The 17,917-nt window shown below is 42.6% G+C and overlaps 1 protein-coding gene across 1 annotated transcript in view; it reads right to left on the bottom strand.

Moving 5' to 3' along the window:
• The window catches only part of LOC308140264 (ras-specific guanine nucleotide-releasing factor RalGPS1-like), a 116,431-nt gene that overhangs the window by 36,522 nt on the left and 61,992 nt on the right, over positions 1–17,917 (bottom strand). The window contains exons 12-19 of the mRNA XM_080509949.1: positions 17,310–17,436; positions 5,337–5,488; positions 5,196–5,244; positions 3,275–3,355; positions 2,533–2,638; positions 2,363–2,455; positions 1,883–1,988; positions 1,691–1,782 (exon numbers count right to left, since the gene is read on the bottom strand). Of these exons, the coding sequence (XP_080366075.1) occupies positions 1,691–1,782; positions 1,883–1,988; positions 2,363–2,455; positions 2,533–2,638; positions 3,275–3,355; positions 5,196–5,244; positions 5,337–5,488; positions 17,310–17,436 (806 nt within the window). The remainder of the gene's footprint in view (positions 1–1,690; positions 1,783–1,882; positions 1,989–2,362; positions 2,456–2,532; positions 2,639–3,274; positions 3,356–5,195; positions 5,245–5,336; positions 5,489–17,309; positions 17,437–17,917) is intronic.

The following is a 17,917-nucleotide window of genomic DNA, read 5'->3' as shown; positions in this document are numbered from 1 at the left end:
CCTGCCACTAAACTACCAATACCAACTCGTTTTATTAGCTCATAACCTGCCAGTAACCTGCCAATACCAACTAGTTTTATTAGCTCATAACCTGCCAGTAACCTGCCAATACCAACTAGTTTTATTTGCTCATAACCTGCCAGCAACCTGCCAATACCAACTAGTTTTATTAGCTGATAACCTGCCAGTAACCTGCCAATACCAGCTAGTTTTATTAGCTCATAACCTGCTAGTCACCTGCCAATACCAACTAGTTTCATTAGCTCATAACCTGCCAGTCACCTGCCAATACCAACTAGTTTCAATAGCTCATAACCTGCCACTAACCTGCCAATACCAACTAGTTTTATTAGCTCATAACCTGCCAGTCACCTGCTAATACCAACTAGTTTCATTAGCTCATAACCTGCCAGCAACCTGCCAATACCAACTAGCTTTATTAGCTCATAACCTGCCAATACCAACTAGTTTTATTAGCTCATAACCTGCCAATACCAACTAGTTTTATTAGCTCATAACCTGCCAATACCAACTAGTTTTTTTAGCTCATAACCTGCCAATACCAACTAGTTTTATTAGCTCATAACCTGCCAATACCAACTAGTTTTATTAGCTCATAACCTGCCAATACCAACTTGTTTTATTAGCTCGTAACCTGCCAATACCAGTACTGGTGTTGATGGGAGGAAGACTTTCTCAATAACTTTAGAGGATCTCATGTTTTAGGGATTCATTGGAGTGACACCTGCCATTATTATTTTTTTTGTTTTAATTCTGCTCGTTGACTCAGTAGCTGGTTGTTCAGTTATGATCAATCAGTGATTCATGCTGCCAGATACAGCAAGTCATACAGAGTGTTTTGGAAAACACACACACGCACATTATCTTGAATAGAAATTAAAACCTTTATTTGTATTGTGGTTTTGATTCTTTAAAAAAATAAATCAGTGTTCGACACCTGATTGGTTACTGAGTTTTGATAGTTAAAACTTGTTCAGTGCAATTAGTGTATAAGACGAGTCAACACACTGAGCAGACGACACTTTCTATTCTTTCTTGTCCTTATTTTTATGTTTGCTGGTGAAGTAACCCAAAAGTAACTAAAAGTACTCTGGTACGTTACTTTTTTATTTTGATACTTAGAGTAAGTTACTGATTACATTTTTTGACAAGTAACTTGTAATTGTAACGGATTACAGTTTTCAAGTACCTTCCCAACCCCGGTGGTTAGCTTGGTTGCTATACTATAACAAGAGTACCAGTTTAGATCTAGTCAGTGTGGCCCAGCAAGACATCCTTTATAAAACACTACTGACCCCTGTGGATCTCAGCAGTGTGTCCAGTGTGTCTATCCAGAGTTTCCCTGATACACCGCGACTGTCGGTGCAAACTGGCCGCAGCTCCCCACAATCTCAACTAGTAAAAAGTGAAACGTATGATGAAGAGGCTTTCTACTTTTAGTGTTTGGTCTCTTACAAGTTCTGATGAACTTATGTGGTTCTTAGACTCCTGAAGGCCTAGTGTGAGTTGTCCCCTCACAAGAGCTGAAAGGTGAATAATGAATCTGTGTCTTTTTCACTTTGATAGCCAATAAAAAAGAACATTCAATTAACTGTCCAAGCTGTGAACGCAAACAACAATTTGGTCTTGGGGATAAGGTGTTATTGAACATGATGAGTGTACAACATACCTGAGGTCTACTGCTTCTACATGCTTCCTCCAGGTTTTTATGCCAGATGATGGCTGAAAATCTGGACCCTGTCTGGAACTTGTAAACATTGCCTGCAGATTGAATAACACATTATACATCTGGGGGAGTCTCTGCAGCGTCGTGAAGATAAAAAAAGAAAAACGTGAATGATAATGCAGGGCTGAAACTGACCGTTGTCTGGATCGTTGAGATGGAAGATGTTGGGTCTTGCTGGGTTGTCTGGGAGTACCACCATCCATCCAGTCACACAAACCTTCTTACATGGGTTTGACTTGTACTGTTGTTGAAGCAAAAGTGCAAATATTCAGACTAGTACTTGATTTATTAAGATGCAGTTCCTCATGCATAGTAAATATCCTGCTTCTACAAATAAGTGGTGCTGTTGCTTTGAGTGTGTTTTGCAGGCGAGTAACTAATAATTAAAGGATAATCATTTTACACACTATTATTAGTACTGACTATGTAGGTTGAAGCTCTGACCCACCAGAAGCTCAACATAAAATTTGATTCTATACTCATTACTGTGCAGGTGGACAATGTTATCAAACTTCTCTGAACGTTTGGGTTGGGTTCAATATTGTTTGGGTTACTGACTGAAAGTGAAATGTAACTTCAGGCTTTACTCTCATATTCCAAAAGCATGAGACTGACATGTTTCCTTTCAGAGGCTCTTAGTGCTTTCGCCCCATAAAATGTGAGAGTTGATCCCGACATGGCAATCCAAAACCTGGTCCATGAAGTCAGCTGTCAAGACAGGAAAACCAGTGATGTAAGAGGTGCTTTCAACTCCAGACAAGATGAAAAGAAAGGTCCAAGGGCACCTTTGGCTTACGCCCCTCTTTCAGTAGAGTTTTCCTTTTCAGAGGTCCTTCAATGGTCACGCTGGTTCCCTCACTGCATTCGTAGCAGGAGGTGGCAGCAGAAAAGCTAAAGATAATAAAAAGAGAAAGACAATAAACACGGTGAGTGACTGGTATTAAGTTCATCAAGGTTTCTGTTCAGACAACACAACACAAAGTGTATGAGCATGTCGAGACGGTATAACACTGGTAGGAGGTTTCTCTATTATCAGGACATTTTAAAGTTTGCCAACACATCGAGTCAAAATAATAGAGCTCAAAATTTGGTAGAAGACAGCAACTGCAATGACGGCAGTGTGTGAATCAGTGAGTTCAGAAAAAGACTAAGAATCATCTCTGACAATCACAAATTCAAGCTGAAGCCAAACTGGCCAAGTACCAAAGCTTGTTTCTTTTTTAGAGTCCTGCAGTCAGCAGCTACTGTATGTAGACAATTAATTGAACACTTTCTGATTTTAATGGATTCGTTCATGTAAACTCTCTGAGAACCTTTGTACTGAGTTTAGTTGTAACTATCTGCATTAAAATTGTTTATTTTGGTGCAATATAAATTGTCATGGGAGAATTTTCTCCTTGTCGTTAAGAGGCGTTAACGTGAGGTGGAGCATGCCGTGAGAGGGTGACATTGAAAGATCACATCAAACAACATGATTGTGTTTCTCTCTGGAGATTGAAAGATGTCTTCTCTGCCATGTCACTGTACCTGTACACATAACTGTGGCTCCGCGGGGAGTTGCGGAGGGGAACCCTCCAGTTGGGGCCCAGTGTTGCATACATGCGGCCTCTGTTTGTCACACATTGCACATCAAATTCAGTCTGGGGGTCACATGGGACTGGGGTGGGACTGAGTAGTGTATCTCACAAAAAGACCAGAGTGTTAAAACAAGACAAATATGAAACTGTCCAGTCACAGCTGTTTTAAATCTGTCTCTGATTCACATAACCGTAGCAACATTCAAATACGCCAATATTATAAATGTTAAATATGCTGCAGATACAAACACAAACAAGCTATTATGGGGAATATACTTCACAAAGTGTATGAGCAGAGTCAAAAACAAGACATTTGTCATTGTCTCAGCCAGTGTGGAAATGTAATGATGTACTGTATAACAGATAAATATTTATTGTCTTAAAAACAAGGGATTCAGCATTTAATTCATTTCACAGGAATTTTAGGTTTCAGCATTTACATTAAAAGTGTTCCATTTTTCTTTTCATTTTCTAAAAATAAATGTGTCCTTAATATACACAGAGGTAACTCGGGGAGAAAAAATTTGGCGTGCCAGGTGAAAGAGGTAATTGAATCTTTTGTGCTGAAAAACTGGTTGGTGAAAGTTTGAAACTGCAAAGTGAAATGGCCTCAATCCATCAAATACCCAGAGACGGAGTGAAAACCTAAAGAGTTTGTCCTCATTGCAGAATATATCAAAGAAATATTATTTTACATACAGTATAGTGTTATGAGGTTCCGTCAACTTTGTTCTTTTTTCATAATTGACCTTTGGCTAATCCCTGCCCACTTAGTTGGTGTTGCTAACTGGGACAAGCGTCAAAGCTTACTGCATGCTAGGGTAGAAACCAAACCGCAACCGGTGCTAAAAAGCATTTAGCTAACCTAGCATCCTGATTGTCTAGCGACATTGATCTCAGTGGCTAACATCAGTGTTCTGCAGGTAAGCTAGGTGGCGGGCTCATTACTGCAAGCTTCATGGGAATTATAATAAGTGACTGCTTGTTTGCTAAGATTAGACAAGACGTTGCTTTACTGTGAAACAAATGTCGATGTCCTTGTTTACTGTGGTGGTGTTGCATCTGTGTTCTGCCACACAGCTTCATCTACAGGGGACGTTTGTCCAGGTTTCATTTTGGAAATGGGAACCCTGATGTTTATTCTTTCAGGATACCTTGTGTCGCTGTTCCATGCACCTCAGGCACATCCTTTCTCCATTTTTGAGTCTTAAATGACTTCAATAGCCCAGAAAACTAAAGTTTAGCCAGCTCTCCTGGTTCTCCACGGAGCTGAGAATGTTTGTCAGAGTCCTGGCAGCTGGTTGTCGAATGCTACTGGTTCCTTTGCATTTGGGGGCAGGGCTTAGCTAGTTCAGTTCTACATGGTGTGGTGGGAGGGGCACCAAGGTTTTAAATGGTAAAAATGTGTTTAAAAGGGATCATGTGTTTCTCCATCCTCGTGGGCAGTTATACTACACAGAATTTGGATTCACCAGTGCAAACTACACCAGGGGTGAGCAATCCTGGTCGTGGAGGGCCGCAGTCCTCCAGGACCAGGATTGCCCACCCCTGAACTAGACTCTTCCTGCCTGAGTGAAAGTAACCACAAACAGATGGACAGAACTAGAAAATGAATGTGCTTTTACAAAATGTGTTTGCTTTGTATTTACTTGAATTATCTATTATCTATCTGACTAAATAAATTATGTTGGTGTTATATACTTTACTTGAGGATTTACACAGTACAGTGTGGAATACTAACATACATTTATGCTGAGATGAAGCCATCACTGTTTCCATTTTGATGTCTCTATAGTTTAATAATTGCCTTTAATGTAGTGGTTATTCTCTATTGAACAGTGGATCAGAGTGAAGTGAAATGTAACTCTAACCTTTCCATTCCAGGTGACAGCTCTTCCCCAAATGAGCTTTCACTGCTACCTGGCAGAGCAAAAAAAGATTTAAATGACCTGATTTGTCACCATATTTAAGTTCCGGGACTACTTGACGACAGTAAAAATAAGTACACATACCTACTGACAGCCCATTGGACACTGATGTACAGTGTGGATCGTTCCTCGATGGACTTTGAGACTCTAAGAAACTGTCATCCAGGAGATGTCGGGCCTTCTCGATGGGGAATGTGGCACTCCTGCTCTCCGAGATGCTGTACTGACACATCATACTGTGGAGACAGGCCAACAGGAAAGCATTTCAATCATTTTTTTTGAATACTCGTTAGAATTTTATTAGTAATAATAGTTTTTGTTTCTTGTTTTTTTGGATAACACAAAAATAACATTGACATATTTTCAATTATTTTCTTTTTCTTCCCTATCCCACCCCACTGCATCACAGCAACACAAACAAAAAAGCCAGCTAGCTCAGAAATGCAAACTTAGGTACTTAAGACAAAACAAAAATAAATAAGCAGACATCTAAACAAAACATACAGATATATGTACACACATGCCGACATACATATAAACAGTGGTGTGCAGTCAGGGGCAGCAGGGCAGCTAGCACTGCTAGTCTTATCAAAAGTGATTTTTTTTTGTTAATAATTAAAAAGCGATTCTGAAATCTGTGTCTGGAATCAATTAGTGACTTTAGCAACCTCATCCAGAAAACGACTGGTTATATTGTGTGGAGCTCAAATCTCCTATGTCCTCTAAATGCATCACAGCTCCTTTCCTCTGCTGGGGCTAGCAGTAGCTTCATTGCTAACCTCTGATGGAAGCTGGACCTGCTATTGGGTTAAAACGTTGAGTGACAGTATCATCAGCCAATCAGATTGTGATGTGTTATTGACCTTAGGACCAGCAGAGTTTCTAGTGCTGGTCTTGGTGTCGTCATTGAAATGAGCCTCACTGATTGGCTCATGATCAGGTGGTGATGACTCTGTTATTATGTGCTCCTCTGGAGTGATGGCGGCTAATTTAACATCAAGATCTAAGATACGATAGAAGACCTGCTTCAGGGAACTTTTTCAGTTGTGAGTAGAAGAAGACCAACATCAGAAATGATGAGCTGAACTCAGACCATCAAAGGCTTTGTCAGCATTTTACAGCAGGATGGGTTTAATATACAAGTGGTGGTGATGCTAGTTTGTTTTTTTCACTTTCTGTGGATTAGATTGGTGGTGCTGATGGCATTTGGTGCAGTTTTTGATTGTAAATTGGTGCTTCCCATACAACCATGCACACAGACAATCAAGCACACATGCATGATAGTAGTGGGTGAGATTCGCACTGAGGGGGGGGGGGGGGGGGGGGGGGGGGAGGCTGCTGGCCCTGACTGAACCACCACTGCATGCTACTGCATATAGCCATGGTTGGGTAGTAACGGATTACTTGTAATGGCAAAACATAATTAGGATACAAAAACAATTTAACTAATTGTTCACAGTACATAAAAAAATGTGTAATCTCATTACAGGTATAATAAAAAAAACTGTGATTACTGAGCGGGAATACAATGGAAAAACAGATGGAAAAAAAAGAAACACAGCTGTCACATGCACCATCCTGCACATCACCATTGTGACACTTCCCCACGCTTTCAGATAGAGTGCAACAACGAAACCACGCCTGAAACGATCCGTTGCCATGGATTCTGCAGCCAGCTGCTCTCGTCACGGCTGCTCCGTTGGAAAGAAATGCATTTTCTAGCTGGAAACACTGACGTCATTTTGTTTTGAAGTGGGAGGAGCCTCTTCACCTCTCTGTACAATGCTAATGACGCCTCCCAGCTGTGAAAGAGCTGTGAACGTCCCACCTGAAGAAACATCTGGTAGGAAAAAACCTGCTGACTTTAATGAAACACACCTGGACTCTGTCAACTAGTTTTATTAGCTCAAAACCTGCCAGGAACCTGCCAATACCAACTAGTTTTTTTAGCTCACAACCCACCAGTAACCTGCCAATACCAACTAGTTTTTTTTAGCTCACAACCCACCAGTAACCTGCCAATACCAACTAGTTTTTTTTAGCTCACAACCCACCAGTAACCTGCCAATACCAACTAGTTTTATTAGCTCACAACCCACCAGTAACCTGCCAATACCAACTAGTTTTTTTTAGCTCACAACCCACCAGTAACCTGCCAATACCAACTAGTTTTATTAGCTCAAAACCTGCCAGGAACCTGCCAACACCAACTAGTTTTTTTAGCTCACAACCCACCAGTAACCTGCCAATACCAACTAGTTTTATTAGCTCAAAACCTGCCAGGAACCTGCCAATACCAACTAGTTTTATTAGCTCATAACCTGCCAGGAACCTGCCAACACCAACTAGTTTTATTAGCTCAAAACCTGCCAGGAACCTGCCAATACCAACTAGTTTTTTTAGCTCACAACCCACCAGTAACCTGCCAATACCAACTAGTTTTATTAGCTCAAAACCTGCCAGGAACCTGCCAATACCAACTAGTTTTATTAGCTCATAACCTGCCAGTAACCTGCCAATACCAACTAGTCTTGTTAGCTCATAACCTGCCAGTAACCTGCCAGTAACCTGCCAGTACCAACTAGTTTTATTAGCTCATAACCTGCTAGTAACCTGCCAATACCAACTAGTCTTGTTAGCTCATAACCTGCCAGTAACCTGCCAGTAACCTGCCAGTACCAACTAGTTTTATTAGCTCATAACCTGCTAGTAACCTGCCAATACCAACTAGTTTTATTAGCTCATAACCTGCTAGTAACCTGCCAATACCAACTAGTTTTATTAGCTCATAACCTGCTAGCAACCTGCCAGCACCAACTAGTCTTGTTAGCTCATAACCTGCCAGTAACCTGCCAATACCAACTAGTTTTATTAGCTCCTAACCTGCCAGTAACCTGCCAGTAACCTGCCAGTAACCTGCCAGTACCAACTAGTTTTATTAGCTCAAAACCTGCCAGGAACCTGCCAACACCAACTAGTTTTTTTAGCTCACAACCCACCAGTAACCTGCCAATACCAACTAGTTTTATTAGCTCAAAACCTGCCAGGAACCTGCCAATACCAACTAGTTTTATTAGCTCATAACCTGCCAGGAACCTGCCAACACCAACTAGTTTTATTAGCTCAAAACCTGCCAGGAACCTGCCAATACCAACTAGTTTTTTTAGCTCACAACCCACCAGTAACCTGCCAATACCAACTAGTTTTATTAGCTCAAAACCTGCCAGGAACCTGCCAATACCAACTAGTTTTATTAGCTCATAACCTGCCAGTAACCTGCCAATACCAACTAGTCTTGTTAGCTCATAACCTGCCAGTAACCTGCCAGTAACCTGCCAGTACCAACTAGTTTTATTAGCTCATAACCTGCTAGTAACCTGCCAATACCAACTAGTCTTGTTAGCTCATAACCTGCCAGTAACCTGCCAGTAACCTGCCAGTACCAACTAGTTTTATTAGCTCATAACCTGCTAGTAACCTGCCAATACCAACTAGTTTTATTAGCTCATAACCTGCTAGTAACCTGCCAATACCAACTAGTTTTATTAGCTCATAACCTGCTAGCAACCTGCCAGCACCAACTAGTCTTGTTAGCTCATAACCTGCCAGTAACCTGCCAATACCAACTAGTTTTATTAGCTCCTAACCTGCCAGTAACCTGCCAGTAACCTGCCAGTAACCTGCCAGTACCAACTAGTTTTATTAGCTCATAACCTGCCAGTAACCTGCCAGTACCAACTAGTTTTATTAGCTCATAACCTGCTAGTAACCTGCCAATACCAACTAGTTTTATTAGCTCATAACCTGCTAGTAACCTGCCAATACCAACTAGTTTTATTAGCTCAAAATCTGCCAGGAACCTGCCAACACCAACTAGTTTTTTTAGCTCACAACCCACCAGTAACCTGCCAATACCAACTAGTTTTATTAGCTCAAAACCTGCCAGGAACCTGCCAATACCAACTAGTTTTATTAGCTCATAACCTGCCAGTAACCTGCCAATACCAACTAGTTTTATTAGCTCATAACCTGCCAGTAACCTGCCAATACCAACTAGTTTTTTTAGCTCGTAACCTGCTAGTAACCTGCCAATACCAACTAGTTTTATTAGCTCAAAACCTGCCAGGAACCTGCCAATACCAACTAGTTTTATTAGCTCATAACCTGCCAGTAACCTGCCAATACCAACTAGTTTTATTAGCTCATAACCTGCCAGTAACCTGCCAATACCAACTAGTTTTATTAGCTCAAAACCTGCCAGGAACCTGCCAATACCAACTAGTTTTATTAGCTCATAACCTGCCAGGAACCTGCCAATACCAACTAGTTTTATTAGCTCATAACCTGCCAGTAACCTGCCAATACCAACTAGTTTTTTTAGCTCACAACCCACCAGTAACCTGCCAATACCAACTAGTTTTATTAGCTCAAAACCTGCCAGGAACCTGCCAATACCAACTAGTTTTATTAGCTCATAACCTGCCAGTAACCTGCCAATACCAACTAGTCTTGTTAGCTCATAACCTGCCAGTAACCTGCCAGTAACCTGCCAGTACCAACTAGTTTTATTAGCTCATAACCTGCCAGGAACCTGCCAACACCAACTAGTTTTATTAGCTCAAAACCTGCCAGGAACCTGCCAATACCAACTAGTTTTTTTAGCTCACAACCCACCAGTAACCTGCCAATACCAACTAGTTTTATTAGCTCAAAACCTGCCAGGAACCTGCCAATACCAACTAGTTTTATTAGCTCATAACCTGCCAGTAACCTGCCAATACCAACTAGTCTTGTTAGCTCATAACCTGCCAGTAACCTGCCAGTAACCTGCCAGCACCAACTAGTTTTATTAGCTCATAACCTGCTAGTAACCTGCCAATACCAACTAGTCTTGTTAGCTCATAACCTGCCAGTAACCTGCCAATACCAACTAGTTTTATTAGCTCCTAACCTGCCAGTAACCTGCCAGTAACCTGCCAGTAACCTGCCAGTACCAACTAGTTTTATTAGCTCATAACCTGCCAGTAACCTGCCAGTACCAACTAGTTTTATTAGCTCATAACCTGCTAGTAACCTGCCAATACCAACTAGTTTTATTAGCTCATAACCTGCTAGTAACCTGACAATACCAACTAGTTTTATTAGCTCATAACCTGCCAGTAACCTGACAATACCAGTACTGGTGCTGTTGGGAGGAAGACATTCTCAATACGTTTAGAGGAGCTCAAGTCTGCTCATTGACTCAGTAGCGGGTCCATTAGGTTGTTCAGTTATTATCAATCAATGATTCTTTATTTTTGTCCTTCTCACTTGTCCTGCAGCTTGGGCAGATAATATGATGTGATTGAGAGCCTTTCTGACGTCAGAACAGTTTTTACTCTTGTAACAGGAAGAGACGAAACGCTCCTGCAGAATCCCTTTTTGAAGCCATAAGAACAAGACTGTTCGGCAGTGACGTCAACAAGCTGCTGAAAAAAACATGTGTTCAGCAGGACTGTTCATACTCCACAAGACGGTGCCGAACTCATAGACCACGCCCCCTTACAACAGGCCACGCCCCCTCACAGCAGGCCACTCCCCCTCACAGCAGCCACGCGTCTGTGAAGCGGCGTTTTCACTTTTCAACTGCACAGTTTATTTCTCACCTCCTGTGCTGTCAGAAACATTTCTCTGAACTGTTTCATTAATAAAAGTGAGAGGTTTTGTTTGAGCCGCGGCGTTTGTCCGGTTTTAACTGCAGGAGCTGAGCGCTTTGAGTGATGCGTTCAGGTGCATCACAGCATTTTAAAGAGGTGCGACGCTCAGACAGTAGCCATGTTAGAAGCTGATAAAAATATAGCCAGACTGAGCAGCTCTATCTACACATTAACATGACTTTCAAGCAGGAAAATAAATTAGCAAGTAGGCAATAACCAATAAATAAATAAATAAACAACCTGATTTTGATCATTGAAAGAACAATAGCAGAAAACAAGAAACATCAGCAGCAAATCTCATAGTAAAAGGTTTGCTCGGGTACCTGAATCATTCACCCAACTTGCCTGAATGGGCTTGTGGTTTTTTGGTGATATTTTGATGTTTTTTTCGTCAAAAATCACTTGGTATCACCAACGGATCATGCCATTGTCTGGCGCGGCCATTTCTCGCCCCGAGAGTGTAATCACGTGAGTCATGCTGATGGCCGTTAGTGGCCGCTATTTTCTTACCGATTCCTGTTCCACATACCGGTCAGGGATGCTGCATCTTATGTGGAAAACATGCATTCTGATTCGATAGAGTCGCATAATTCCTCAGGAATCAGTTGAATTACATAATCATATAAACTCCTCATCGTCTGCCATTTTGACTTTTTCACTTCTGTCAACATTCAGATTGTCACCCAAAATGCATTAAAAACTCACTCGACTTCAACACATAAAAACAACATATTTTTGATTATTTTGACTTTCTAATCCCGAAGTTTCACAACTTTTTATGGTTCAGAATAAAGGTTGACTGAGAAGGAAGAGGAAGAGGAACAGGGACAGACTTTGATTTGTTAATATAATAAAAATAATATTTACCATGTTATTAAAAAAATTTATATGGATAAAAAGTTACCAATACAATAAATAAGCAGTGGCAGTGTGTGCATAGTAGGAGGGTGTGACAGCTCCAATCTTAATACTATCCAATTTATTTCAGACCAACACAGCAAAAAGCTCAGAGGTCGGCCTCAAATAAACTCTGTAGGAATTAATTCAACTCTGTGGGAGTAAATGCTGTCAATGCTGGTTCAGGGAACCCTGTGGCAGTGATGACTTGCCACATCTCGGGGGTTGCACCACCTCCACTGGTTGCTCTGGCATGACATGGGCAGGTTTCAGACGGTCCACTGAAACCCGGACTGGCTTACCCCCCATGTCTACCACAAAGTTCTTCGGCCCTGCTTCCAGAATGTGAAATGGGCCGTCACATGGCGGCTGAAGTGGGGAGCGGTGAGCGTCATGCCAAAAAAACACGGATTCAGCGGCCATCGGGTTCTTTGGGACATAGGACCGGGTTAGGCAGTGATGAGCTGGAACCCGGCTGAACCTGCGTGCCGGCTCCTTGAAGACCGGCTTCCTCGTTGTAACCAACCAGGGCTCTGATGGCTCTGGCAGGAACTCTCCAGGGAAACCGCAAGGGCTGACCAAACATCAGTCTGTGGACGACGACTGGAGATCTTCCTTTGGGACCAAACGCAGGCCCAACATGACCCTCAGTCGACCCAGTTGCTGTCCGTGAGGGTGGCTCTGAGAGCTGATTTTCTGTGCGCCCACGGACTATTAGTCTGCTTGACGAATCACGACCTGGTGGACGCTGTCTTGTTCTCCTCTTACTCCTCCACATTGGGAAAAGGGGGGTCGGTGTCCTTTGCAAATATCTTAGCTACCAGCGACCGCTCCACCAGCGATTGCACCGCTGCTGGCTTCTAAAGACATGTTCAGATGTCAGGGTTACCAATGTGGAGGCTGAGAAAGATGAGACGGACGAAGGAGTCATGTTGGCTTTCTTTTTTGCCTCCAACCCAATGACAATGCACCTGTCAAACTTTTTCTTTTGCATCACCACACTTCCTCTTTTAACACGTCCCGTCACCAACACATACACCACACCCACTCCATTCTGGTTGGGAGAACGTCCCTCCAGGTGCACACCACAAAATATAGATTATTATTCAGTTTCATTGAGAGATCTTGATTACTAAAGAAACCACAAGTGTTTTTAAGTAAAGTTATGTTGGTCAAATTCATACATTACCCAAGCTTATACATTTCTATTAAACTTTTGACAAGTTAAAATTAGTTTTTGTAAAGTTTTTTTTTTCAAATGTTCCCCTTAACTGAGTACCGCACCAAGCCGTGACTTCTGTACTGAGGTATGTACCGAACCGTGATTTTTGTGTACCGTTACACCCCTAACATTCACACATCTCGTGCTTATATGGTTTACTCTGAGCCCACATATGAACTGGGCCCCAACTGAACCAGTCTGTCATGTAAGATAGTAGCTGAGGGCCAGCAACATCCCAGGAGTTTGAGATACAGGATACAACTTAACTCGACATACCTGCAAAGGATCCCTTTTACACACACACAAAAAGCAAAGAAAGTTCAGGCATATGTTCTCTTTTCCAAAGTTCAAATCAAGGCAGCGAGTGATATTCTTCAAAGTCCCAAAAAAGAGAGAGGACAGAAGAAAAAAAAGGAAATCCGATGAAAAACTGAAGCTTAATTGTAAGCAATGGGAGAAAACAGTTCTTATTCAGAAGCCGTGATGTAAATTCCAGGTTATGAATAGAAATGTGGTGTGTCAGGGTTACTCCTCCATTGGTTTGATGACATTATTTTTAACGTAGGCCATGGCTTTGCTCAGATCTGTCAACTCTCTGTCCTGGCCGTTGTGGGCAATGTGGAGCCGTGCAGGATACAAAATACCAAAGTGGACACCTTGTTGGTGTGCAAGAGTTTCTGTACCTCTGTCAACTCGGGTCGGGATTTAATCCAGAAAAATGGTGATAGGTTGGCCGTTAAAGTGGAGAGGGGGCTGGCTTCGAGCGCAGCGCACGATCTCGACACAATCATGGTAATAATGGAGCTTGGCGAAGATCGGTCGCAGTTTTCCATCTTGAGGCTTCTGTGTGAGCGGTCAATGACGATGTCTTTATCCAGTTTGAGCAGATCTGTCAGTAGTTCAGAAATGGGTCCCATGGAGCTTGGACATGGCTCCTCCAGGACGCCCACGATGCGTATGTTGCATCTCCGCATTTGCCCTTCCGTATCTTCACACTTGCCCTTTAAATCAGTCACTTCTTTCTGAAGACTCGTCAGCGTAGATTGGAGTGTAACTTCATCTGACCACTCTGACAGCCCGCTCTCCATGTCTTTCATGTTAGCTTTCATTTGACCATTCTCCGTGCGGGTCGCTGCTGTGCTGTTCGTGACCTCGCTTCTCATTGCCTGCAGCTTGGTTTTAAGGAGATTAAAGTCCTCAGAAAGTGCGTTCCTCAGTTGCTCTTTAATCACAGCGGTGATGTCAGACTTAAGAGACAGAAGGATCTTGGCTTTTAAAGCCTCTATGTTCGTACCTGAGGGCTCCGCGCTGGCGGTAACTTGGGTGTGGCGATGGAAGATATTACTGAAATGTTTTATGTTTAGGTGCAGCGGGAGCCCAGCGAAATGCAATCTCCTCCATTTCAGCTCACTGGCGCCCCACTATTTCAATCATTAAAGCCTGGTGTGCTTATAAGTAAGAAGTAATGGTCGAAGTAAAGCTTGTTCGAGCTGATCGCACCTTGAGATCTGAGCACATACAGTACATGTCCTGCACTCCATTCCTCAAAGAGATTCATAATGCCTGGTCGAAGCATTAACTGGTAGTCTGTGACTTCAATATAACAGCATACATTAATGGGGAGAGTTGGCCTAATTGTATTCCACCCATTGATTATCCTGCGAGAGAAAAGAATTATGGAAAATAAAAATGAGAATTTCAGAGTTTCTACCGCCAACTAGAACAACAGAAACTGTCCACCTCTTTGTTTTCCACACAGTCATAAGCCACCTCCCAAACCAGCAACAGTGGAACAACCAGACGAGCTTGAGCAATTCTTAACAAACATAAATAAGCAGATAAATAAACAACCAAAACAGACACATAAGTCAAAAAATTCAATACCACAGTGGGCAATCACAGAAACAAAACAACAGAAACGTGTCCTTTTTTAGGTGCCTGCCTGCCTGCCTGCCTGCCTGCCTGCCTGCCTGCCTGCCTGTCTGTCTGTCTGTCTGTCTGTCTGTCTGCCTGCCTGCCTGCCTGCCTGCCTGCCTGCCTGCCTGCCTGCCTGTCTGTCTGTCTGTCTGTCTGTCTGCCTGCCTGCCTGCCTGCCTGCCTGCCTGCCTGCCTGCCTGCCTGCCTGCCTGCCTGTCTGCCTGCCTGCCTGTCTGCCTGCCTGCCTGCCTGCCTGCCTGCCTGCCTGCCTGTCTGTCTGTCTGTCTGTCTGTCTGTCTGTCTGTCTGTCTGTCTGTCTGTCTGCCTGCCTGCCTGCCTGCCTGCCTGCCTGTCTGTCTGTCTGTCTGTCTGCCTGCCTGCCTGCCTGCCTGCCTGCCTGCCTGCCTGTCTGCCTGCCTGCCTGCCTGCCTGCCTGCCTGCCTGCCTGCCTGTCTGTCTGTCTGTCTGTCTGTCTGTCTGCCTGCCTGCCTGCCTGCCTGCCTGTCTGTCTGTCTGTCTGTCTGTCTGTCTGTCTGTCTGTCTGCCTGCCTGCCTGCCTGTCTGCCTGCCTGTCTGCCTGCCTGCCTGTCTGTCTGTCTGTCTGTCTGCCTGTCTGTCTGTCTGTCTGTCTGTCTGCCTGTGTGCCTGTCTGTCTGCCTGCCTGTGTGCCTGCCTGTGTGCCTGCCTGCGTGCGTGCATGCTCTGTAAAAGTGGCTTGTTGCATTTTTAAATGGAGTTGAATTTCCAGTCATTTAATTGCTGGCTGAATGAGATGAGAAGAGGTGAGAGTTTAATTTGTGTGGTGCTTCATCAGTAAGCAGCTGGGACAGATGAGATGTGCTGCTGTGACACACTGGTGACAGAGGAGACAAAATGAGGCATATTGAGGAAGAATAAGAGTCGTTGTTAGTTTCTTGATATCACCCCTTCAATGACCTTCAGTTCAATCTCTGTTAAGCTTCCTGCTTCTGTTTCATCAGAGATTTGTACCCACTCAATGGGTAGAAAACATGTACAGAGAGCTGTGCTCTGCTGAAACATTTTAAAATCTACTTCAATTTATTTCAAGAGGAAATCTGGACAGTTTACGGCACGGTCCCTGCAGGCACCAGGCCCCAAGGACCACATGAACCGTCAGCAGGCCTGTTCTAAAAATAGCACAGCTCACAAATGTTATTCTATTCTGTTGCTATTCTTTTTTAATCACAATTGCATTAATACAGATTTCTAAATGACAGTATTTAAAAAAATGTTTTAAATATACATGAAGTTTCGGTACCTGGTGCACTGTGTGGAGGAAGGACACTGACGAAGGTCCTTCACTTCCTCATCTCACTACCACAGACGGCAGCAACTATTCACTTAACATTAAATATTAAGGAACTACACAACATATGAAAAACATTGAAGACACAGCACACACTCATGGTTCTAAAAACCCTGAACTCCCCCATTTAGCTGCTGATTACATAATATTGTATGTTAACAGCAGTGGCGGCCAGGGGGCGCCACTGGTAAATTCCGGATGGGTCAAAAGCTTCTGGGTTGGATAGGAGGAGGCTTGCTGCCGGGAAAAGATCGAACTGAGTGACGTGGTAATACAATCTTTGTAGGAAGTCACTGTAGTACAGTTGTTATGACTCTGACCTGCTGTGCATAGAGATGATGGTTCAAGTCCTTGTTGGTCCATTCATATAGACATGGTTAGTCATTTCTAAAGATGAACTTTTGTTTATGTTGGGATCTCACAAAACCACAGAAAGTCTATATCTTCAGTGTTATCTTCATTTTTATGTCCATAGGGTTTTGTGATCCAGAGTTTCTGTTCAGTGGGAAACGGGTCCAAACAGCTCTTCGAGTGTTGAAAGTTCCCAACCCCTGGACTAATGAAAATGGGACAATTTTTTTGTTGTATTCATTGTTTGGTTTTTGTTGAGCTTAATATAAATAGTGTTAAATATTGATATCATCTGTTTCCCACCTCGTTAAGTCATTGTTATTGATAATTATTGTGAAAAAGGTTTTCACGTAGATTAGTATCATTAATAATACTATGTAACTGAAGGGAAACTGATTTAACAAATTTGATGTTTCAGAGGAGTGTGTCAAACTGGGAGCCTTTCGTATGACTCAATACCAATGAAGTCGCTCTCAGTTTGGAAAGGGTTGGTGAAGCCAGGTTTTAGGTGACCCAGATTAGAGTACTCATAAACAGATGAAGTTGAAGAACAGAAATAATACGTTTTTGAAGACCCTGTGTTTTTGCTGCATTGTAAAGTTTCAAAGCTGCCAGTAGACGAGGGCCAGGAATGTTTGGTGACTCACTCGTTTCCCAGACTGTGGCTCTTCCTGTGGTGAGACGGTGGAGGGGTAGGGATGTGCACCCCCACAGAGGCATCGGGGCAGGTGGGCCGCCGGTTCAATCTCACAGAGGCAGATACTTCAGAGAGACCTGAAACACAGACCAAAACTCACATTTCTTCAAGGACTGGTGATGTTGAAAAAATGAAAAGTAAAAGTCCCCACTTGAGGTTTCCTCCCATGTCAATAAAAATTATTTTACAGAGATTTTCTTATGACAGTTTTGATACACAGTGGAGGACACTTAAAAATGTGGTTTCTTTCATTTTTGTTGTCAACTTACAACATAATAGCATGTAATTATATATATATATATATATATATATATATATATATATATATATATATATATATATATATATATATATATATATATATCACAAAACTCCTGAACAAGTCACTGGAAGCTTTTAAAATAGCTTAATGGGTATGTTCTTGCTTTACCTAACTGGTGTAAAAAAAAGAAAAAAGGAATCTGCTTCTCACTTCTGCTCAACAATTTGGTTCTTTATTGATCCACATTTGGATATGAAACCTGCAGTATTAACAGTGGAGGATGTGTTAACTTTGAC

Source organism: Blennius ocellaris, assembly GCF_963422515.1.
Source record: "Blennius ocellaris genome assembly, chromosome: 15".
NCBI lineage: Eukaryota > Metazoa > Chordata > Actinopteri > Blenniiformes > Blenniidae > Blennius > Blennius ocellaris.
This window is presented reverse-complemented; position numbering and strand designations above follow the sequence as displayed.